Genomic DNA, 24,454 nt, shown 5'->3' with positions numbered 1-24,454 from the left:
ACACGGGTTGAGGGTGGGATGCAGGAGGCTCCCCTCGATTGTCACTGGGCTTGGCAGAACGTAGCCACGACAGGCACGCCATGTTCCCGGAAGAAATGCTTTCTTCAGGCCGGAAGTTACCCCTCTGGGGTCTCCACTGACAGCAGCCGGGGCTCCACGGTGCCCGGAGTTGGAGCGCTGCTCCAGGCCGGGGGTTGGGCCCAGCGCTCACTGCAGCCAGCGGAAGGTTGGGTGGCTCCACTGAGCCGCAGGGCGGGGAGGAGGGGCAAGGGCGGCCCCTCCTGCAGACAATGGTTGCTATGGGGAGCCTGGGAGGCGCCAAGGACAAGGGCAGCCCAAGGACGTCCATGGATGCCCCGGCCCGGACCCACAAAGGACACTTGCACAAAACAAACTTTTAACAAACTTTTATTAACAAACCTCGCGAAGGGCCAACTCTAACCCGACTAACAGCATAAACAGCATTGCTAACAAGGTCAAGGAGGGAGATGCAGACCCAATAAAGACTCTTAAAAAAAGGATTGGGGAAAAAAAATATATATATATCTGCATGAGTACTTTTTAAAAAACTAAAACTTTCCAGTGTTGCAGAAAAAAATATCCCAAAGTGATTTCAGTCGCTTAAAAAAACAGCACTTGGCAGTCTGTGCTGCCTTAAAAACCCCAACTGGAGATAACCCTAGGAGAGAATCACCCCTACCCCATAAAGACAAAATTCCCTTTTCTCCTCTTCCTTGTTCAAATTCCACTGCTTATTCCACCAACACCCAAGGAATAACAAGACCCAGTTTACTTCTCTTGGCCCCTTATCTGATAAGGCTCACAGCAATCTTAACCTCTACTACAATCAGCAAATTGAGCCCTACTTTCTGGGCCAGATTCTGGAAAGTTGCAAAACATCCTTATGCTTCGAGGGGCCTGAGAACTCCTTCAAAGATCAAGGGGGCAGTGGAACTGGCAGAAACTGGCATGACTGCCCTGCAGGGCTGAGCCAAGGGGACCTTTCTAAGCAAAAACACCCCAACATCTGTCACTGAAAGTCTAACCAGGCAAAACCAAGGAGCAGCAGGCGCCAAACTAGGGCTGTGCCTGAAAGGTGGACATCTCCCCGCTTTCGCCATAAAGGCAAGGGAGATAGAGACAGCCAACTGAGTATTTGACCTCCTCTGTCTTCTGAAAAGTTTGCGTATTTTAGGCCAAAGCCATGTTGCAGAGAAAGACATTTGGTCAAAGGGTAGCCTTTGCTGTTTATGGCTGGATACAGCTGCCATTCCTGGACAGCCTGGTTTGTGGCTGCTTTCTGGAAGCTTTTCCCCCTTATGCAGAGTACTTAAGAATTAATAGGAAAATTTTCAGTGGAACTTCGTAACTGACAAATACGTTAACAGTAGCTTCTCAAAGGCCACCCTCAGCCGATGATCACAGCTCCTTCCAGTCGATGGGCTTCTTGCCAGACTTCTGCAGCAGCTCATTGGTCTTTGAAAAGTGTCTACATCCAAAGAACCCTCTATACACTGACAAAGGGGAGGGATGAGCCGTCTGTAGTACATGGTGCCGCTTCTGAAAAAGATGAAGAATAAAAGGTGGCAGATTTGGAACTTCAAAAAAAATTCTTTTTTTGAGACAGTCTTGCTCTGTCCCCAGGCTGGAGTGCAGTGGCACGATCTGGGCTCACTGCAACCTCTGCCTCCCAGGTTCAAGCGATTCTCCTGCCTCAGCCTCTCAAGTAGCTGGGACTACAGGCACACGCCGCCACACCCAGCTAATTTTTGTATTTTTAGTAGAGATGGGGTTTCACCAGGTTGGCCAGGATGGTCTCGATCTCTTGACCTCGTGATCCGCTCGCCTTGGCCTCCTAAAGTGCTGGGATTACAGGCATGAGCCAACGCGCCCGGCTGGGATTTTTTTTTTTTTTTTTTTTAAAGAAAGGAAGGACTGTGGCTGTTGCACTTTAAGACCCTGTGCAATTGCCCTTTGCCCTCTAAATTCTCTCCCTTCCAAAGTGGAGCATTCAGCATTTGCATTAGTCCATTTGTTGAGCAACTCCCTACCTTTGCTAGGCTCTGAGACGCAAAGAGGACCACCCTCTGCCTTCAAATTCGCAATTATCTATGCAATTTTCAAGTGCCCCTATCATACAGCCAGCAATTTCCACTGCTAAGACTGTATTTGCTAAAGGACACCATGATGCATACACACACACAGATAAACTCAACTTATTAATACAATGGATGGCGTTAACATCTTGGAAAATGCATCCTAAGTAGAAAATATCCTAAGTTGAAGATATATTTATGACATATAATCTGCTGAACATCATAGCTTAACCTACCCTACCTTAAACATGCTCAGAACACCTACATTAGCCTACAGTTAGGCAAATCAAAGCTTCTTTAACAATGAAGTTCTTAGTACCTCATGTAACTCATTGAACACTGTGCTGAAAGTGAAAAACAGAATGGGGCCAGTCATGGTGGCTCACACCTATAATCCCAGTGCCAAGGTAGGAGGACTGCATGGGGCCAGTTTACAACCAACTGAGGCAACATAGCGAGACCGCATCTCTACAAAAAAATTAAAAAGTTAGCCAAGTGTGATGGCACACACCTGTAGTTCTAGCTACACAGGAGACTGAGGTGGGAGGATCACTTGAGCCCAGGAGTTTGAGGCTGCAAAGAGCTATAATCGTGCCACTGCACTCCAACCTGGGTGACAGAGCAAGAGTAAGATCTTTTTTTTTTTTTGAGATGGGGTCTCACTCACCTAGGATAGAGTGTAGTGGCATGATTGCAGCTCACTGTAGCCTCCACCTCCCAGGCTCAAGTGACTCTACCACCTCAGCCTCCTGAGTAGCTAGGACCACAGGTGCATGCCACCACACCAGGCTAATTTTTTGTGTCTTTTAGAGACAGGGTCTTACTACGTTGCCCAGGCTGTTCTCAAACCACTGAGCTCAAGTGATCCGCCACCTTGGCCTCTCTAAGTGTTGGGATTACAGGCGTGAGACACTGCTCCCAGCCAAGAGACCTTGTCTCTTAAAGAAAGAAAAAAAAAAAAAACGTGTGAATGCTCAAAGTATGGTTATACACCATTGTAAAGTCGAAAAAAATCAAGTCAAACTTATAAGCCAGGGACCAGTTGTACCTACACAAATACGAACATATAGGAACATATAAAGGGACTCACTGACACACTGCTTATGTCAGCTAAAACCCAATATACAATTCAATGTTATAAAACTGGCTAAATGTATTTTTCTCAAGTTCTTAAAATGTAACACCACGTGACTCCTAGAAAAACATGTAAAAGATATACTGATGAGATGACCTCCAAAATTTATCAAGTGAACAAAATACAAAATAATTTCATTTTTAAAAAACTTTAGAAAAATACCCAAGACATTGTATTAAGTAGTTCCTTTAAGAGAAAGAAATAGTGGAAGCCATTTACTTTCCACTTTCTGAACTCTCTCAACAGTCTTACAGCTCCTAAGAAGAATTAAAAAAAAAAAAAAAAACAGAAATCTTGCCACAAAAATGGAATATTCAGCTGGACGTGGTGGCTCACACCTGTAATCCCAGCACTTTGGGAGGCCGAGGTGGGTGGATCACCTGAGGTCAGGAGTTCAAGACCAGCCTGACCAAACACGAAGAAACGTCTCTACTAAAAATACAAAATCAGCTGGGTGTGGTGGCACATGCCTGTAATCCCAGCTACTCAGGAGGCTGAGGCAGGAGAATCACTTGAACCCGGGAGGCAGAGGTTGTGGTGAGCTGAGATCGTGCCATTGCACTTCAGCCTGGGCAACAAGAGTTAAATTGTCTCAAAAAAAAAAAAAAAAAAAAAAAAAGGAATAGTCAGCGGCCAGGTGTGGTAGCTCATGCCTGTAATCCCAGCACTTTGGGAGGCTGAGGCAGGAGGATCGTTTAAGCCCTGGAGTTCAAGACCAGCCTGAGTAACATGGTGAAACCCTCTCTCTACAAAAAAAATACAAAAATTAGCCAGGTGTGGTGGCTCACGCCTGTGGTCCTGGCTACTCAGGAGGCTAACGTGGGAGGATTGCTTGAGCCTGGGAGGTTGAGGCCGCAGTGAACTGAGATTGAGTCAGTGCATTCCAGCCTGGCAGATTTGAGACAGAGCTTGACCCTGTCTCAAAAGAAAAAAAAGCAATAGTCATACATCATCTAATGACAGGGATGCATTCTGAGAAGTGTGTTAGGCAATTTCACTGCTATCCGTACACCTTAGGGCGTCTTTACACAAACCCAAATGGGATAACCTACTACTACGCACCTAGGCTATATGGTGTAGCTTATTGCTCCTGGTCTACAAACCTGCGCAGCACGTTACTATACTGAATACTGTAGGCAGTTGTAACACAATGGTAGGCGTTTGTGTATCTAAACATAGAAAAGATGTAGTAAAAATTGTTGGGAGCAAGCCCCACAAAATCTGGCCATAAACTGGTCCCAAAATTGGCCATAAACAAAATTTCTGCAGCACTGTGATATGTCCCTAATGGCCCTAACACACAAGCTGGAAGGTTGTGAGTTTACCAGAATGAGGGCAAGGAACACCTGGTCTGCCCAGGGTGGAAAACCGCTTAAAGGCATTCTTTTTTTTTTTTTTTTTGAGACGGAGTCTCGCTCTGTCGCCCAGGCTGGAGTGCAGTGGCGCGATCTCCACTCACTGCAAGCTCCGCCTCCCAGGTTCACACCATTCTCCTGCCTCAGCCTCCCATGTAGCTGGGACTATAGGTGCCTGCCACTGCGCCTGGCTAATTTTTATATTTTAAGTAGGGACGGCGTTTTACCGTGTTAGTCAGGATGGTCTCGATCCACTGACCTCACGATCCGCCCGTCTAGGCCTCCCAAAGTGCTGGGATTACAGGCATAAGCCACCACGCCCAGCCAAAGGCATTCTTAAGCCACAAACAATAGCATGAGCAATCTGTGTCTTCAAGGAGTGTTCCTGCTGCAGTTAACTAGCCCAATCTATTCATTTAATTTGGTCCATCCCTTCATCTCTCATAAAGGATACTTTTAGTTAATTTAGTATCTGTAGAAACAATGCTAATGACTGGTTTGCTGTTAATAAATATGTGGGTAAATCGATGTTCAGGGCTCCCAGCTCTGAAGGCTGTGAGACCCCTGATTTCCCACTTCACACCTCTATATTTCAGTGTGTGTGTCTTTAATTCCTCTAGCACCGCTGGGTTAGGGTCTCCCCAACTGAGCTGGTCTCGGCAAATGGCGTCCATTCGTAGGGGCTCGTATCCAGGTCAAAGGGTCGCCGGAGCAATGGATGGAATGGAAAACTAGCTGGAGGACACCCAAGTACTCTTAAAGCAATCCCCGTGGTAAGAAGGGGAGCTCGGAAGCATCAGGGTAACAATGGGACAGGTATTGGGTCTGGTTCGTTCCACCTTGGAACTTTTTCACACTAATGAGGAGGAGGAAGGAGAGTATAGCGAAGTAACAGAAGAGGTTACAGAGCATGTTTATTTGCCAGCTAAAGCTAAAGCGGCAAAGGAAGGAGCGGTTCATTCCTACCCTTCTGCACCCCCTCATTATTATTTTGAAGAAAATGACCCTCCAGATCTTTCTTTTCCAGAGGACACTGGGCGAAAAGTAGTCACCCCAGTGACTATTCGAGCAGCGCCTCGAGCGACCACTCATAGTTCTATTCAGGCAGGAATTCAGCAAGCTAGACGAGACGGTGATTTAGAGGCTTGGCAGTTCCCTGTTACAATACACCCCCCAGATCAACAGGGAAATATTATAGCTACATTTGAGCCTTTTCTTTTTAAATTACTCAAGAATTAAAACAAGCAACAAATCAGTACGGACCAGGTTCTCCTTTTGTAATGGGACTGTTAAAGAATGTTGCTGTTTCCAGTCAGATGATTCCTACTGACTGGGACGCTCTTACTCAAGCTTGTCTAACTCCTGCTCAATTCTTAACAATTTAAAACTTGGTGGGCAGATGAAGCTTCCATTCAGACTGCTTGCAATGCCCAGGCCCAACCTCAAATTAATATAACTGCAGACCAACTTTTGGGAGTCGGTGGCTGGGCTGGTTTAGATGCACAAGTGATCATGCAGGATGATGCCATAGAACAGCTTAGGAGAATGTGCATTAGAGCTTGGGAAAAAAAATCACTTCAGGTGGGAAACAATACCCTTCCTTTAGTGCTATAAAACAGGGACCAAGGGAACCGTATGTTGATTTTATAGCTCGGTTACAGGAGTCTCTTAAAAAGATGATTGCAGATTCGGCTGCTCAGGATATAGTGTTGCAGTTATTAGCTTTCGACAATGCGAATCCCGATTGCCAGGCTGCTCTGCGACCTATCAGAGGGAAAGCACATTTAGTTGATTATATCAAGGCCTGTGATGGTATTGGAGATAATCTGCGTCAAGCCACTTTGTTGGCACAGGCAATGGCAGGACTGACAGTAGATAAAGGAAATACTCCATTTCCTGGAGCTCGTTTTAACTTGGGAAGCATGGTCATACTAAAAAAGAATGTAGATAAAATCAGCGAGTCAGGCCGCCATATAGGGGAAAAAAAGAAAACGATTGAGCCTGAAATATGTCCAAAATGTAAAAAAGGAAAACACTGGGCTAGTCAGTGTCATTCTAAGTTTGATAAAGAAGGGAACCCAATTTTGGGAAATGCCATGAGGGGCCCGTCCTGGGCCCCCCTCTAAACCGAGGCATTTCCAGCTCAGGCCATTGCCTCAACCCTGTACAATGTCTGTCCCCCGCCACAGCCGGTAGTGCCGCAGTAGATTTATGCTGCACAAAAGCCGGGAGCCTTCTGCCTGGGGAACCCCCGCAAAAGGTCCCAACAGGAGTCTGTGGACCCTTGCCAGCAGGGACAATAGGATTACTTTTAGGAAGGTCTAGTTTGAGTCTAAAAGACGTACAAATACATACAGGAGTTATTGATTCAGATTATAATGGGGAAATTCAAACTGTTATATCTACTGCTGTTCCCTGGAAAGCACAGCCAGGAGAGCGCACAGCACAGCTCCTGATTGTGCCGTATGTGGGTATGGGAAAAAGTGAAGTTAAACGAACAGGAGGATTTGGAAGCACAAATAAACAAAGCAAAGCAGCTTATTGGGTCAATCAAATTACTGATAAACATCCTACCTGGGAAATAACTATTCAAGGAAAGAAATTTAAAGGTTTGGTAGATACAGGAGAGGACATTTCAATCATTTCTCTACAGCACTGGCCGTCCACGTGGCCAATTCAACCCGCTCAATTTAACATAGTTGGAGTTGGTAAAGCCGCTGAAGTACATCAAAGTAGTTATATTTTGCATTGTGAGGGGCCCGACGGACAACCTGGTGCTATTCAACCAATTATAACTTCTGTACCTATGAATTTATGGGGAAGAGATTTATTACAACAATGGGGAGTACAAGTTCTAATTCCAGAACAATTACATAGCCCTCAAAGTCAACATACAATGCATCACATGGGGTATGTCCCTGGTATGGGACTAGAAAAAAAATCTGCAAGGTTTGGAAGAGCCACTTCAAGCGGAAAAACAAAGTTCCCGCCAAAGATTAGGAAATAATTTTTGATGGCGGCAATTGTTAAGCCTCCAGAACCTATACCTTTAAAATGGTTAACAGATAAACCAATTTGGATAGAACAATGACTGCTAAGAAAAACTGGACGCTTTAGAGAAATTAGTTGCTGAACAGTTAGAAAAATGGGCTCATGGCTCCAACATTTTCCCCGTGGAATTCTCTAGCTTCCGCAATTAAGAAAAAATTAGGCAAATGGAGAATGTTAACTGACTTAAGAGCCATCAATTCAGTTATACAACCTATGGGAGCATTACAGCCAGGATTGTCTTCTCCTGCTATAATTACAAAAAATTGGCCTTTATTAGTCATAGATTTAAAAGACTGTTTCTTTACTATCACTTTAGCTGAGCAAGACTGTGAACAGTTTGCATTTACAATTCCTGCAGTAAACAACCTGCAGCCTGCTAAACTTATCATTGGAAAGTGTTGCCACAGGGCATGTTAAACAGTCTATTTGCCAGACTTATGTCTATTTGCCAGACTTATGTGGGGCAAGCAATTGAACCTACTGGTAAAATATTTTCACAGTGTTACATTATTCACTATAGGGATGATATACTTTGTGCTGCCCCCACTCGAGAACTATTACTGCAATGTCAAGATCACTTGCAAAACTGGCTTTCTCGCACTGGTTTAATTATACCTCCTGACAAAATTCAGACTATTCCTCCTTACTCCTACTTGGGGACCTTAGTAAATGACACTACCATTATGCCACAGAAAGTAACCATATGTAGGGATAAATTAAAAACATTAAATGATTTTCAAAAATTACTAGGGGATATTAATTGGATACGACCTGCTCTAGGTATTCCTACCTAGGCCATGAGTAATGTTTCCTATCCTTAGCAGAAATCCTAGTCTCACCAACCCTCGGCAATTAACAAAGGAGGCGGAGGCAGAGTTACAACTGATTGAGAAGCAAGTCCATAAAGCTCAGATAAATAGAGTAGATCCAGAGAAGACTCTGGATTTGCTAATTTTTTCAACTCAGCATTCACCTTCTGGTATTATTGTCCAAGAACAGGAGGACTTAGTAGAGTGGCTTTTTCTTCCACATACTAATTCACGGACTCTAGCTCCTTATTTAGAACAAATCGCTACTATGATAGGGATTGGGAGAACTCAGATTGTTAAATTACATGGATATGATCCTGAAAAAATTATTGTTCCTCTCACGAAGGCACAAATACAGTAAGCTTTTATAAATAGTCTTACTTGGCAAACCCATTTAGCTGACTTTGTGGGTATTCTCCATAATCATTTTCCTAAAATGAAGCTGCTTGAGTTTTTTAATTAACTAATTGGATTCTCCCTAAAATAACAAATTTAAACCAATTGAAGGTGCTGAGAATGTTTTTACAGATGGGTCTAGTAATGGTAAAACTTCTTATTCTGGCTCAAAAAGTGAAGTTTTTCAGACGCCCTATACTTCAGCTCAAAAAGCGGAGCTTGTAGCTGTAACTGAGGTATTGACTGTTTTTTATATGCCTATTAATGTGATTTCTGCTTCTTCATATGTGGTTCATTCCACACAGTTAACTGAAAATTCTCAGTTACGATTTTATACAGATGAACAACTGATGACTTTATTTACCCAACTGCAAACAGCAGTTAGAAGTAGAACGCACCCTTTTTACATCACTCACATCAGGGCTCATACACCTCTTCCAGGACCTTTGACTGAAGGAAATCAAACAGCTGATCGCCTTATTGCTACTGCAATATCTAATGCCAGATACTTTCACAGTTTACCCATGTTAATGCCTCTGGTCTCAAACGCAGATACAGCATTACCTGGAAAGAAGCTAAAGCTATTATTCAGCAATGCCCAACTTGCCAAATGGTACATTCCTCATCTTTTACAAGATGAGTTAATCCTCGAGGACTGGAACCTAACTCTATTTGGCAAATGGATGTCACACATGTTCCCTCCTTTGGGAGACTAGCTTATGTACATGTATGCGTGGACACCTTTTCTCACTTTGTCTGGGCTACATACCAAACAGGAGAGCCTTCTGCTTGTGTTAAATGTCATCTTTTGCAATGTTCTGCAGTGAGGGGCATTCCAGCTTCTACCTGTTTTAAGATAATGCCCCAGGCTATACTAGCCAAACTCTAGCTACATTTTTCTCTATGTGGAATATTAAACACATTACTGGTATCCCACACAATTCTCAAGGACAAGCCATAGTGTAAAGAATGAATCTCTTCCTAGAACAGCAGTTGCAAAAGCAGAAAGGGAGAAACAATGATGGAACCCCACGGATGCAACTGAACCTAGCATTATTAACTTCGAATTGTTTGAGCCTTCCCAAAGGCCAGATGTTATCAGCAGCTGAACAGCATCTACAGAAACCAGCTGCAAAGACAGAAACAGAACTGATTTGGTGGAGAGATCCGATAACAAAAAGTTGGGAAACAGGTAAAGTAATAACTTGGGGTAGAGGTTATGCTTGTATTTCTCCAGGCCAAAATCAACAGCCGATTTGGAAACCATCAAGACACCTGAAACTTTATCATGAGCCAGATGCCGAGGAAGAGACTCCGGGAGGATCCCGAGGACCCCTGGTTGCAGCCATGTTGAGGCTGACGCTGAGGAGGACCCAAACTGTCATGAGCAACACCTGTCGAACACAGCCACCCACCTGGGGACAGATCAAGAAGTTGTCACAGATGGCAGAAGAAAACCTGAGGAAAGCAGGACAACCAATCACAATGAATAATTTAATGGTAGCTATGATAGAGGTTATCACCACTGCCGTGAGTATTCCTTCAATAAGGGCTGGCAATAATGCCTGGATGCAATCACTCTGACAGTTACACATGCTTTCTGATCTCACTATTTACCACAATAAATCTGCTCCTATAATTGAGGCATACTGCCCTCAAAAACCTATTTGTAAACAGGATTGGACCCAGTTAGAAAAAAATGAACGTACTTGTTTGGGAAGATTGCTTTGCAGAACAGGCAGAGGTGCTACACAATTTCTACGGAATCGTTATTAATTGGTCCCCTAAGGGGATGTTTAGCTTGAATCCAACCACTCAGTCTGCGTGCCAGGGCCACACTATGTTCAGATGATCTGAACAAAATGGTCAGATGGTAGAAATGATATGAAGTACGGTAAAAGTTCCTATTATCTGGAACCATGGCGGTATAGTGGCACCTCAACCTCAAATGATATGGCCCGCTCTAGGAGCTAAACGTAAAAATTTGTGGAAACTATTGATGCCTTAAAAAGACCAAAATTTGGGAAAGAATAAAAAAACATCTAGAAGGATACTATACAAACTTGTTTTTGGATATAGCAAAATTAAAAGAACAAATATTTAAAGTATCCCAGCCACACCTGACCTTAATGCCAGGAACTGGAGTGCTTAAAGGAGCTGCAGACAGATTAGCAGCTAGTAACCCATTTAAATGGATAAAAACAATTGGAAGCTCTGTGATTTCTATGATGACTGTGCTTTTAACCTATGTTGTTTGTCTTGTCTGTAGATGCGGATCCTGACTCCTGCGAGAAGTAGCTCACCGTGACAAAGCTGCCCTTGCTTTTAGCTCTTTGCAAATCAAAGAAAGGAGACATGTTGGAAGCAAGCCCCCCAAAAATCTGGCCATAAACAAAATCTCTGCAGCACTGTGACATGTTCATAATGGCCCTAACACTCAAGCTGGAAGGTTGTGGGTTTATGGGAATGAGGGCAAGGAACACCTGGCCTGCCAAGGGGGGAAAACCACTTAAAGGCATTCTTAAGCCACAAACAATAGCATGAGCCATCTGTGTCTTTTTTTTTTTTTTTTTTGAGACGGAGTCTCGCTCTGTGGCCCTGGCTGGAGTGCAGTGGCCGGATCTCAGCTCACTGCAAGCTCTGCCTCCCGGGTTCACGCCATTCTCCTGCCTCAGCTTCCCGAGTGGCTGGGACTACAGGCGCCCGCCACCTTGCCCGGCTAGTTTTTTTGTATTTTTTAGTAGAGACGGGGTTTCACCATGTTAGCCAGGATGGTCTCGATCTCCTGACCTCGTGATCCGCCCGTCTCGGCCTCCCAAAGTGCTGGGATTACAGGCTTGAGCCACCGCGCCATCTGTGTCTTCAGGGCATGTTCCTGCTGCAGTTAACTAACCCAACCTATTCATTTAATTCAGTCCATCCCTTCATCTCCCATAAGGGATACTTTTAGTTAATTTAATAGCTATAGAAACAATGCTAATGACTGGTTATTAACTGCTAATTGCTGTTAATAAATATGTGGATATATCTCTGTTCCGGGCTCTCAGCACTGAAGGCTATGCTACCCCTGATTTCCCACTTCACACCTCTATATTTCAGTGTGTGTGTCTTGAATTCCTCTAGCACCGCTGGGTTAGGGTCTTCCTGAATGAGCTGGTCTCGGCAAAAAATATTATATATATACACATATATATATTTTTGAGATGGAGTCTCACTCTGTCAATAGACTAAGTGCAGTGGCATGATCTCAGCTAACTGCAACCTCCGCCTCCCAGGTTCAAGCAATTCTCCTGCCTCAGCCTCCCAAGTAGCTGGGATTACAGGCGCACCCCGCCACGCCTGGTTAATTTTTTGTATTTTAGTAGAGACAGGGTTTCATCATGTCGCCCAGGCTGGTCTCAAACTCCCTTGACCTCCCAAAGTGCTGGGATAACAGGCATGAGTCACCACATCTTGCCACAATATTATAATCTTATGGGACCATCATCATATATGCAGTTTATGACTGAAACATCATTATGTGGCACATGACCACTTTGATTTTTTTAAAATGTCAACTGTAGTTATTTTAACAGGGAGATATAGACCATTTTTGTTTTCCTCTTCCTTTCAGTATATAAAAACTAACAAATCACTGTTTCTCAAAACACCCCTGCCTTCAAGGGGCTCAGTCCAGAAAGGGTGATGAGGGGTGATGATTAAAGTCAGGCAATCCAGTGTGGTTAAGAGCACAGAGCCTGGAGCCAGACTGCCCGCGGTCGAGGTCTACCTCTACCATTCAGTAGCTGTACCACAGAGGAGTTGCTGCAACTCTAAGCTGCTTCAGCTTTCATCTGTAGACTGGGAATAACAATAGCGCCCAGCTTATGAAGTTACTGTGACCAATCAAATGAGGATCACAGGTGCTGAGTGTGCTAAGAAGTCATGCACATCAAGTGCTGAACACACATGCAAGCCGCACAGGCCCCTGTAAATGCCAGCCCTGCAGAGCTCTAAAGAATCCCAGAGGAAAATGACCTCCACACAGTGGGCAGAGCAAGCAGGATATGCAAAGGCAGGGAACTGGGGCACCATGAAAAAGTAAAGGGGAATGGATCAGCCTGGAGATCAGAGCGCAAAGAGGGATAGAGTTATGTCTGGGAGGCTGGTTGGGGCCACGCCCCCAACCCCCTGAAATCAGATCTTCAGTCTAAGGCAAGGCCTTCCAGGGAGAAAGCATCAGAACCCTCCAGGCAAGATTAGGTGAGGGCCTGAATGAAGGCAAAGGTGGTCAGGCAGGGACAGATTTGGAGGGGGAAGAAAGAACACAAGATATGAATGACTGACTGCACATGGGAAGGGGGAAAAAAGGACAGAAAAGGGGAGAGAGGTAGGCAGGTGTCAGTAATGGAATCAGATCTGGCTGGACAACTGGGCAGATGGTGGTGCTTTTTGCTGCTAGGGAATACAGGGGAGCAAGTTTAGTAAAGCATGGATGAGAAAAGGAGAAACTTCGTTGGGAAAATGTTGAATTTGGCATGTTTATGGGGCAGTAGTAAGAAGCCACTCTATAGATCAGGAGAGACACTGGGCTGGAGATACGCAATTTGGCTTCAATGACCAAGCTACTTTAACAACTGTTTACTTTCAGACCAAACCATGATTAAAGATTACCAAAATACTGGGGAGGAGCAACACTAGCAGTAAACTTCCCTAAGGGATCGAGATTAGCAATTACTCTCACACATACTTCTTACCTACCCAGATCATCACATCTTAGCAATCCATACCAGTCAGATCTTAGGTCACTCATAAAAAATATTAGCTGGGTGTGGTGGCAGGCAACTGTAATCCTAGCTACTTAGGAGGCTGAGGCAGGAGAATTGCTTGAACCCAGGAGGTGGAGGTTACAGTGAGCTGAGATCGTGCCACTGCACTCCAGCCTGGGCGACAGAGTGAGACTCCATCTCAAAAAACAAGTGCTCAACCTAGTACCCATACAAGGTAGGGGTTGAATATATGTGTGCATTTCTGATACCCCCGTTACCTCCTGCTGATACACCAGAAGCTATTGTCAGGTTACCTCCGCTAAGCCCTTGCCTTCGATTATTGAAGCATTTATTCTATAATTTCTCCCCCACCCAATGTCTCTCCCATTTGCCAGGGATGAACACTCACCCCTGGCTTCTCTCCTTTCCCCACCCCATCTCTCCCTCCTCCACTCTGTGGCTCTCCATCAAGCCTTCATCTCTAGTCTATCACGGTTCTCCTGGAGAAGGATGATGGTGGCTTATGCCCGAGGGGCAGCAGTGGCGAATGAGAAGCAGTAGGACTGGGGTGTTTTGGGAGGCAGAGTTGATGGGATTTACTGATGGAATGGAGGATTCAAGGCTGACTTTTAGGTCTCTATTTCCACAACCAGGTATCGAAGTGCTTCAGTAAAAGAAGGGGAAGGGAGGTAGCAGATGGGGGAAGATGCAGGGAGGGGAGACACAGATTTGGTCGTGTTGGGTATCTGCAATTAGGCCTCGGGGTTAATAATGATCATTGATAGGCCAGGTGTGGCGGCTCATGCCTATAATCCTAACATTTTGGAGGCTGAGGAGGGTGAATCACTTGAGATCAGGAGTTCAAAACCAGCCTGGCCAACATGGCGAAACCCCGTCTCTACTAAAAAATAAAAATAAATTAGCTGGGTGTGGCAGCAGGCGCCTATAATCCCAGCTACTCGGGAGGCTGAGGCAGAATCGCTTAAACTCAGGAGGCAGAGGTTGCAGTGAGCTGAAATCGCACCACTGCACTCCAGCCTGGGTGACAGAGCGAGACTCCACCTGAAAAAACAAACAAAACAACCCAGAAACAAAACAATAATGATCACTGATAGTAGTCTCATGGGCAAATTAAATTCGTGATTGAGTGGAATTGTGTTTTCTATATACTCCCAAATTTCTTGGAAGCCAGAAACATGCCTCATTCATCACTTGTTAAGTGAATGGTACCAGGGACTTGTATCTTGTAGACACCAAGTTCATGCCTATAGCACCAACTGCGTTCAGTCACAAGTTGGCCAGCTGCTTTCCTCATACACAACTCATTACTCCTGTAATTTGTCCAAATTATTTGGAAACCCTTATAACAGGCCTAAGGGAATATAAAAGTTATTTTATAACATGGATTTTCCAGGACCAAACACAGCAGAGACTCCTAGAATTCTTTACATTATTTTTATAGTGTTAAAAAAAAAAAAAAAAAGAAAGAAAAAGAAAACAAAACATACCCTATCGATGGCACTGCCCTTCTTCTGAGCATAAGAGCCCCAGAGCAAGAAAACAAGGCCATTTGAGTTCTGATTTAGCCAGGACACAACTGCATCGGTGAATTGCTCCCAGCCTCTCTCCTTATGAGAGTTGGCTTGATGGGCCCGAACCGTGAGGACAGCATTGAGTAGGAGAACACCTACACACATGAGAGAAATAGGTTAAATGTAGGCTCAGGCAAATCAGCCCAATACCCGTCAACAGGCGCTAAATCAATGATGAAACCAGGGCTTGATGGGATCCAGTGTAGCAGAATGAAATAGGCCATAAGGCCAGCGCACCCTCTGGGCAGGATTAGAGAGAGTTTTATTCTCATAGCTGCCTTTTCAGCTTCTTCCAAGTTTACTACAGTGAACTTGCCTTATATCCCTCATCACGATAGATTGTCCTAAAAAATATCTTAAGTGATGTTAAATAATCCGAGAACACAAAAAGCAGGACAAAATGTTTCATAGAAATGAAAATCAAATTGCAAGAAACCAAAGAGTAAACATTCTTTCCTTATCCTGGTTGTAGACAATTTGTTTAAAAAAAAAAAAAAAAAAGTACATAAGCAGAAAAAAATGCATCTGTAAAGAAATAATAAGAAAGAAAAAAACATGAAAAAAATTAAAAGAAAAAGAAAAATCTCCTAGATCGGTATTAACAATCCAAATGTCAAAATGAGCAGACTGCAGCCACCTTCAGAGTAGTCAAAAGTGAGGTGGATAAATTTAAAATATTAACGAGGAACAAACCTTTGTCTTGCAAACTGTAATTAACATACAAGTGGACAGGCACTGTGGCTCATGCCTATAATAACAGCCCCTGGAAGGACCTCAAAGACAGGAGTTCAAGATTAGCTTGGGCAACATAGTGAGATTCCATCTCTACAAAATAAAATAAAAATCAGCCGGGCATGGTCAGGCGTGGTGGCTCACACCTGCAATCCCAGCAATTTGGGAGGCCAAGGCGGGTGGATCACCTGAGGTCAGGAGTTTGAGACCAGCCTGACCAACATGGAGAAACACCGTCTCTGCTAAGAATATAAAATTAGCCAGGCGTGGTGGTGCATGCCTGTAATCCCAGCTACTTGGGAGGCTGTGGCAGAATTCCTTGAACCCAGGAGGCAGAGGTTACGGTAAGCCAAGATCGTGCCATTGCACTCCAGCCTGGGCAACAAGAGCAAAACTCCATCTCAAAAAAAAAAAAAAAAAAAAATTTCAGCTGGGCATAGTGGTGTGCTCCTGGCTCCTGTGATCCCAGTTACCTGGGAGGCTGAGGTGGGAGGATCACTTGAGCCTGGGAGGTTGAGGCTACAGTGAGCCATGGTCACACCACTGTACTTCAGCCTGGGTGACAGAGTGAGACCCTGTCTCAAAAACAGAAGAAAGAAAGAAAAAGAAAGAAAGGAAGGAAGGGAGGAGGGAAAGGAAGGAGGAAGGAAGGAAGGAAGGAAGGAAGGAAGGAAGGAAGGAAGGAAGGAAGACAGACAGAAAGAAAGAAAGAAAAAGAAAGAAAGAAACTGGCTGCAGGATAAAACAGATTTTTTTTTTTTTTTTTTTGAGATGGAGTCTTGCTCTGTAGCCCAGGCTGGGATGCAGTGGTGCGATCTCGGCTCACTGCAACCTCCACCTCCAGGGTTCAAGCAATTCTCTGCCTCAGCCTTCGGAGTAGGTGGGATTACAGGCGCTCACCACCATGCCCGGCTAATTTTTGTATTTTTAGTAGAGACGAGGTTGTACCATATTAGCCAGGCTGGTCTTGAACTCCTGACCTCGTGATCCACCCGCCTCAGCCTCCCAAAATGCTGGGATTACAGATGTGATCCAACGCACCCGGCCAAAACAGACTTTTTCACATCTATAAATTAGTCATTTAATTCGCATTCTCTAGTTCTTTATTAAAACTCTTTAAAAATATAAACAAGCAAGACAGAAAAGACTGTCAGTATCAGTCTAAAAAACATATAGCAGGCTGGGCGTGGTGGCTCACGCCTGTAATCCCAGCATCTTGGGAAGCCGAGGCGGGCGGATCACCTGAGGTCAGGAGTTCAAGACCAGCCTGGCCAACATAGTGAAACCCTGTCTCTACTAAAAATACATTACAAATTTAGCCAGGCATGGTGGCTCATGCCTGTGGTCCCAGCTACTCGGGAGGCTGAGGCATGAGAATCACCTCAATCTGGGAGGCAGAGGTTGCAGTAAGCTGAGATCGCACCACTGCACTCTAGCCTGGGCAACAGTGAGACTCAGTCTCAAAAAAAAAAAAAATCTAGCAGTAGCTGGCTTACCTTGCTTGGCCCATCCAGATAAATCTCCATGGCCAGGATGAACAAAATCCTCTATGTCTGTAGACAGCTCTTTATAAATGTTCTCCAAACTGAAAGCAAGTCACAAGAAAAAAACAGAATCTTAAGTATAATTTTGAAAGCTTAGTAATGTCTAAGACATATGTGAAAGAGTTAGAGGTTATAGCCAGCCCTTGGAAGGGACACTGGCACATATGGCACCCATTAATGAGATCAACAATGCTAGTCCTCCTTCTAACAGGTGAATCTGCCAAAGACCTTTATTTTAGTCTGTGCTTGGATTTAATAGCACTCTGGAAAACCTAAGTAAATCAACCCAGCAGTTATAACCCAGACCCCCACTGTTGCTCAGGGACAGTTTTCTGTCCTTAGCATATTTATTATATACACCCCTCCAAAGCAGTGGTTCTTTTTTTTTTTTTTTTTTTTTGAGACAGAGTCTTGCTCTGTCGCCCAGGCTAGAGTGCAGTAGCAGGATCTTGGCTCACTGCAACCTCTGCCTCCCAGAATCCAGTGATTCTCCCTCCTCAGCCTCCTGAGTAGCTGGGATTACAGGCACCAGCCACCGCATCCAGCAATTTTTTTATTTTTAGTAGAAACAGAGTTTCACCATCTTGGCCAGGCTGGTCTCGAACTCCTGACCTCATGATCCACCCGCCTCGGTCTCCCAAAGTGCTGGGATTACAGGCATGAGCCACCGCACCCGGCCCAAAGCAGTGGTTCTTAACCGGGGTGATTTTGCCACCCCCCAAGGGACTTTTGGCAATGTCTGCACATTTTTCATTGTCACAAGTTGGGGGTTGCTCCTGGCATCCAGTGGTAAAGGCCAGGGATGTGGCACAAAATCCTGCAATAGCACAGGACTCCTCTCCTCCTCCACAACAAAGAATGACTCAGCCCCAAGTGTCAATGGTGCTGAGGTTGAGAAATCCTCCTTAAAGGCTAGTGAACAGTGCCCCAGATAGTCCCACTTGTAATATGCTAAGTACACATCTGAAAGGAATCACGTCTGGACTGCAGTCACCTGTAAAGCAACTGTACCTGGGCGGAGGCGGAACAGGCCTTTGCACACTAAAGCAGAGCCCATGAGCTTGATTAGGTCCATGATATGGATCCTGTCCCAGGATGACAACCTTCACCTGTGAACCACCAGGGGTCAGGAATTAAACAATACTGTAATGTAAGCAGCACAGACCTTGCCTCAAACAAACATAAACAAAACAAAACACTTCTATGGCATAGATTGCTAATAGAAGAGTTGCTGGTCAAAGGATGAGCGTATTTTAAACTTGCAAAGATATGTACCTAGCTGGTTTTTAAATGTTTTGAGACTGGGTTTTGCTCTGTTGCTCAGGCTGAAGTGCAGTGGTGCGATCACAGCTTATGGCAACCTCGCCCTCCTGGGCTCAAGTGGTCCTCCTACCTGAGCCTCCAGAGCAGCTGGGACCACAGGACTGCACCACTATGCCCACCTAATTTTTAAAAAAATTTTTTTGTAGAGACAGGGCCTCCCTTATATTGCTGAGGCTGGTCTCAAACTCCTGGGATCAAGGGATCCTCCCTCCTCGGCCTCCCAAAATGCTGGGATTACAGGCATGAGCCACTGTGCCTGGCCCCCAGTTACTTTTCAACGAATTAAAGCAGTTCAGGGCCGGGAACGGTGGCTTATGCCTGTAATCCCAGCACTTTGGGAGGCCGAGGCAGGCAGATCACAAGGTCAAGATATCGAAACCATCTGGCCAACAAGGTGAAACCCCATCTCTACTAAAAATAGAAAAATTAGCTGGGTGTGGTGGCACGCACCTGTAGTCCCAGCTACTCGGGAGGCTGAGACAGGAGAATCGCTTGAACCCAGGAGGCGGAGGGTGCAGTGAGCCATCGCGCCAGTGCGCCTCCACAGCTGACGTACTCTATCCTTCAGAATCCAGCTCCAGATGTTCCCATGACCAGGAGGCTTTTGGGGACCTCTTGTCCCTCCCCTTGGTGTTCACACCATGCCAACTTACTCTCGTGTGAAACAGCTCTCCCAGTGCTGGGCTGTCAAGAAGCCCTGCGGGCCCATCTGATCCTCGCAGGTTTGAAACTGGTTTCTGAGCATCCCCTCAAAATATTCCCGTTAAGTATTCCCTGTTTATTCAGAATAGGGCATTCAAACAAGAAGCAAACTAGTATTGATCTTAACAGGATTTAATTTAGCTTCAAAACCAAAGAGCTAGATTCTAAATTCTTACTCTAAAATTAAACTTAGGAGATGTTCTAAGTATTAGCTGTGGCTGCCTTATCGAGATGGTTTATTCACCTATTTCACTTCTATGTCATTTCACAGATATTCACTAAATCACAAGATTCTTGCCCCAGTTTACAAAATGGGGGAGGAAAACGGGTAAGAAACCTAAAAGTCCAGTGTCAGCAGGTGCTAAATGCATTGTAGCGGCTCAGAGGAAAACCGGATCAGAGGTAGCAGGCAACAGACTTCAAGGAGGTGCCACAGAAGTATCCACTTGATTTTTAAGAGACAGAAGTGGGAAGGGGTTTGCCACACTGTCCAACTCTGGAGTGGGAGAGTGGGAGGTGGAGGTAAGGCTGAGTGGTGGGACGTGGCCCTATTTAAAGAGGGGTGCTCTGCTTTCATAGTTCAACAGTGAGGAGCCACGGTTTTTTGTTTTTGTTTTTTGAGACAAGGTCTGCCTCTATTGCCTAGGCTGGAGTGCAGTGATGTGATCTCAGCTCACTGCAACCTCCGCCTCCTGGGCTCACACGATTCTCCCACCTCAGCCTCCCAAGTAGCTGGGATTACAGGCATGCACCACCATGCCTGGCTAATTTTGGTTTTTTAGGAGACACCAGGTTTCATTGGCCAGGCTGGTCTTGAACTCCCGATCTCAAATGATCCTCCCACTTTGGCCTCCCAAAGTGCTGGGATTACAGGCATGAGCCACCGTGCCCAGCCCCACGGACTTTTTAACACGAGATGGATGAGAGCCGCCAACCAGCAACTGTTATACAAGACAAAATAAAGCAAAGGGATCTGTTAACAGAACCACAAAACTATTCAGGCCAGAAAGTCAAGAGCTTGAAAGTGCTAACTGTAAGGCATTGTGGTCAGGTCAAGGTGGGGTTGACTATAACAAGCTGCAGAAGATTTAACTGCTTTGTGTGTCAGTCTGAACTTCATCACCACCATAATATCTAACATTGCAGGAGGTCAGTTTCAGGATTTAAAAAAAATACAAGAAATAAGAGCACAGGATATACATAGTTCTCCTTTTTGCTGCATAAATAGCATGTGGTAAACATTAAAAAGAGTAAATAGAGACTGAAACATAGTCAGCCAAACCTCACAATTTCAGTGTTTTATTTACTACTGAATGATGGACTGTGGCTTAACTCCAGTGTCCCTGATTTAAAAATACTATTTGACTCCTTCTCCCCAATAAAAATCATCAACAAATTATACTTACATCTCTTATGTCACACATCTGGGTCCAGGTGAAGACTTGGTGTGGGGGTGGATAAACAGTGTAATGCTTTCTTTCTTCTGCAACAAATCCCATTAGCTGATTTAAAGATAAACTAGACTTAAAATCAGATTCTCATTGGAAGCCATAAGAATTAAATAAGAAAGCCTCTACTGCAAATTATTTGGAACATCATTAGTTCTTTGTCATGTTTTATGTCCAAATTCTTTTAAAAAACAACCAACAAAAACAGGCCTGCCCCCGCTCCCGCCAAGTGGTTCTATCAGGCCAATTCCTGCCTTTTTTTCTGGGCTGGGTCCTAACAGTGCCACTCCTCCCGGCTTTTTAAAGCTCAAGCCAGGTTTCATTCAGGATGGTTGGTGGTTTTACTATGCCAGCCTTTCCTGGACAATAGACTATGTGACTTAAATGAATCCATGATACCATCTCACGGGTCGTTAACAACTTTAACCAATATAAAAGTGCAGACTGAAACATCATGGGTTTCTTTTACCCCCTTTGTGAGTAAAGGACGTTGAAGGGGGTACAACCTAAGCCTATGGAAACATGAACTTCGCCGGCCGCAGTAACAAGACAAAGGGCCGGAAGCCTCCACATTTACCCTTATGGAAGATTCATTTCCATATTTACCTTGATAAAATACGGTTTTCCGAACTCCCCGCTGAGGTGCTTCTTCCAGCTCTCCCCAAAGCCCACAGGCACGTTGCGGGCCGCCAGTCTGAGCAGGGCCGCGGCCTTGTTCCTCTGGATCCTGTCCAACTGCTCAACACTTAGTGGCGAGGAGGACGGCGTCCCGGGCTCCTCCTGCGCTGCCGGGGCCTTCTTGGCGGGGTTGGCCTGCAAGGGGTCCCCGCAGAGGCGGCTCAAGAGCTGCAGAGGCCCCTTCCCAGGAGTCCGCAGCTTCTGGCCCAACCCCCATGGCCCAAGGCAGAAGACGCCCATTAGTGGAGCAGGTCGCAGCAAAAGCGGACAATAGGAGCCCAGGACTGGGCCCAGTCCGGGAATTGGGAATTAGATTCTAAACTGGAGCGGGGAGTGGGGCTGGGAAGCGGCCCCGTGGAGCATCAAGGGGACTGCAGACCCAGCACCGAGGTGCCCCGCCCCGCCAGACCCGCCCCCCACGCCCCCACGTGGCCCTTTCGCGGCAAAAAAAAAAAAAAAAAAAAAAAAAACTCCCTCTGGGGTCCCGCCCTCTCTCCCCTCTGATTGGACAGCGCACGGAGCCAGGCGGGCCTGCGGCGCGCGGATTGGCGCCATGGGCGCCGAGGCGCGTAGCCATTGGCTGATCCCTCAGCATGGCGGCCCATGGGGGACAGCGGCGGCTGTTTTGAACGCGTGGAGGCTATTTGGAAAACCGGGCCCGGGTTTACCGATTTAGAGGCGCGCTGCTGCACGCCCTCAGTCAGGCGGGACCCACCGCCTTCCTCCCCCTTCGTCCCCCAGTCCCGGCCCCACGCCGCGCCTCACCGCCGCATCTCCGTTCTCCTCAGGCACGGCCGCCACGCCAGTCCCCAGGACGGCCGGCTCGGGGCTGGGGGCGCGTCGCTTCCTGGCGGGGCTAGGGGAGAAGAAGGAGTAGAGCGTCTTCTGGCCGATCATCCCGGAGCCGAGGAGGCAGCGAACGCGCACCGCCCGGGAACCCGCGAGGCTGGCCCTGGCTGTGGCGGTGAGCAATTGGCGCCAAGCAACCCGCGCATGCTCGGAGCGGGGGGGGGCTTTGCTGGGGGCGGGGGGCGGTGGAAGGCCCAGTGCGCATGTGCGGGAGGGGCTGGAGTGCAACGCCCCTGGGAGGAGGTGGGGCGTGCAACGGTGCCCGCGGGCCTATTCATTCATGCCCTCAACCCACCTCTGCCCTTTGGAAAGGCTCTCCAGGCTCAGCTGCAAGAAGAAAAGACTGGCCGGGTGCGGTGGCCCACCCCTGTAATCCTAGCGCTTTGGGAGGCTCAGGCGGGAGGATCGCTTGAGGCCAGAGGGTCGGAGCTGTAGTGAGCTTTGATCGCGCCATTGCACTCCGGCCTGGGCGACGGAGCGAGACCCTGTCTCTGGGGATGGGAGGGAAAAAAAGTACCTGGCCCTTAGGGGTGTTGTTGGAGTGCAATGAACAATGTAGTAGTATTGTCCGGGCTTGACGGCTCACGTCTGTAATCCCAGCACTGTAATCCGAGGCGTCTCAAAAACAGAAACAAATAAATACTATTATATTTTGTGTGTTTGTTTTGTTTTTGAGACAGAGTCTCGCTCTGTCACCCAGGCTGGAGTGCAGTGGTGTGATCTTGGCTGACTGCAACCTCTGCCTCTCCGATTCAAGCGATTCTCGTGCCTCAGCCTTCCCAGTAGCTGAGATTATAGGCGCGGGCCACCACGCCCGGCTGAGTTTTGTATTTTTTAGTAGAGACGGGGTTTCACTATGTTGGCCAGTCTGGTCTCGAACTCCTGACCTCAGATGATCTGCCTGCCTTGGCCTACCGAAGTGCTGGGATTACAGGCGTGAGCCACCATGCCCGCTCAATAGTATTTGTTGAACTGTTACATACATTATCTCACGCAATTTTCATGGCCTATTTTATGACGATAAACTAAGGCTTAGCACAGTCAAACATTTTGCCTAATGTATCACGCTTGTGGGAGACTTTCAGGTCATAGAAGTTAAACCCCAACGATTTGTCCTCCAAATGACACCACTGTACAGCACCTCCCCACCAGTACTAACATGCTTAGGATTCTCTTTCCTTCCCTCACATCCAAACCATCCATATCTCCTTTTGGTTCTTTCTCCAAAGAAAATCTCAAATTCAACTGCTGCTCTTGCATTTCCTGGCTGCAGAAGACCAGCTGGGAAGCTGGTGTTCTCTTTTCTAGAGAGAGATTTTTACATCATGACAATACTCCAGGCCCGGCCCAGCTTGGTGGCTCACGCCTGTAATCCCAGCACTTTGGGAGGCTTACAGGGGCGTATCGCTTGAGCACAGGAGTTTGAGACCAGCCTGGCAAACATGGCAAAACCCCGTCTCTACTAAAAATACAAAAATTAGCTAGACGTGGTGGCATGCACTTGCAATTCCAGCTACTCAGGAGGCTGAGGCAGGAGAATCACTTGAACCCAGGAGGCGGAAGTTGCAGTGAGCTGAGATCGTGCCACTGCACTCCAGCCTGGGCGACAGAGCAAGACCCTGTCTAAAAACAAAAAAAGGAAAAAGAAAAAAAGCCAATCCTTGGGTTAAAACCCTTCTACGGTTTTCAAATAGGCTTAGAATAAACCCCAGCTTCCTAGCCAGGTCTCAATGCTGCTTCCTCTCCGGTGGAAGCCCCCACGACTGAGTCCAGCTCCTGGCACATTTGCTGGACACACCCAGCTTGTCCCTCTGTGGCCTGCATACTCTTGCACTCACCATCCCCTTGCCTGGAAAGCCTCAGGTCTCCGCACAGGATCTTTCCCTGAAAAGGTCTTCTCCTCCTGCCCACTTCCTAGCCCATCGCTCTATAACTGCTATACTGTACAAAAGCATCTTATTTATTTATTCTTTTTATACAATTTCTTTAGAGACAG

The 24,454-nt window shown here is 46.2% G+C and overlaps 1 protein-coding gene across 1 annotated transcript; it reads right to left on the bottom strand.

Annotated features, from left to right (window-relative positions):
* Nucleotides 1-391: 391 nt before the first annotated feature.
* On the bottom strand, nucleotides 392-22,600 carry UNG (uracil DNA glycosylase). The gene is made up of 7 exons (XM_023199634.2): nucleotides 22,375-22,600; nucleotides 21,538-21,744; nucleotides 20,890-20,985; nucleotides 18,470-18,567; nucleotides 17,411-17,499; nucleotides 15,099-15,277; nucleotides 392-1,560 (listed from the first exon to the last, which is right to left on the bottom strand). The coding sequence occupies exons 1-7, from the start codon at nucleotides 22,504-22,506 to the stop codon at nucleotides 1,420-1,422; spliced, it is 942 nt and encodes a 313-aa protein (XP_023055402.1). The 5' UTR covers nucleotides 22,507-22,600; the 3' UTR covers nucleotides 392-1,419.
* Nucleotides 22,601-24,454: the final 1,854 nt, after the last annotated feature.

Source organism: Piliocolobus tephrosceles, chromosome 10, assembly GCF_002776525.5.
Source record: "Piliocolobus tephrosceles isolate RC106 chromosome 10, ASM277652v3, whole genome shotgun sequence".
Taxonomy (NCBI): Eukaryota; Metazoa; Chordata; class Mammalia; order Primates; family Cercopithecidae; genus Piliocolobus; species Piliocolobus tephrosceles.
Note: the sequence above shows the minus strand (reverse complement) of the source record. Positions and strands in the feature narration are given on the sequence as shown.

Excerpts from the sequence above, each read along its gene's own strand:
- UNG (XM_023199634.2), bottom strand. The coding sequence starts at position 22,506 with ATGATCGGCCAGAAGACGCTCTACTCCTTCTTCTCCCCTAGCCCCGCC. Across the intron at positions 20,986-21,537 it reads GAAAACCGTATTTTATCAAG|CTAATGGGATTTGTTGCAGA; the intron begins GTAAATATGGAA and ends TCTTTAAATCAG. Across the intron at positions 15,278-17,410 it reads ATCTGGATGGGCCAAGCAAG|GTGTTCTCCTACTCAATGCT; the intron begins GTAAGCCAGCTA and ends TCATGTGTGTAG.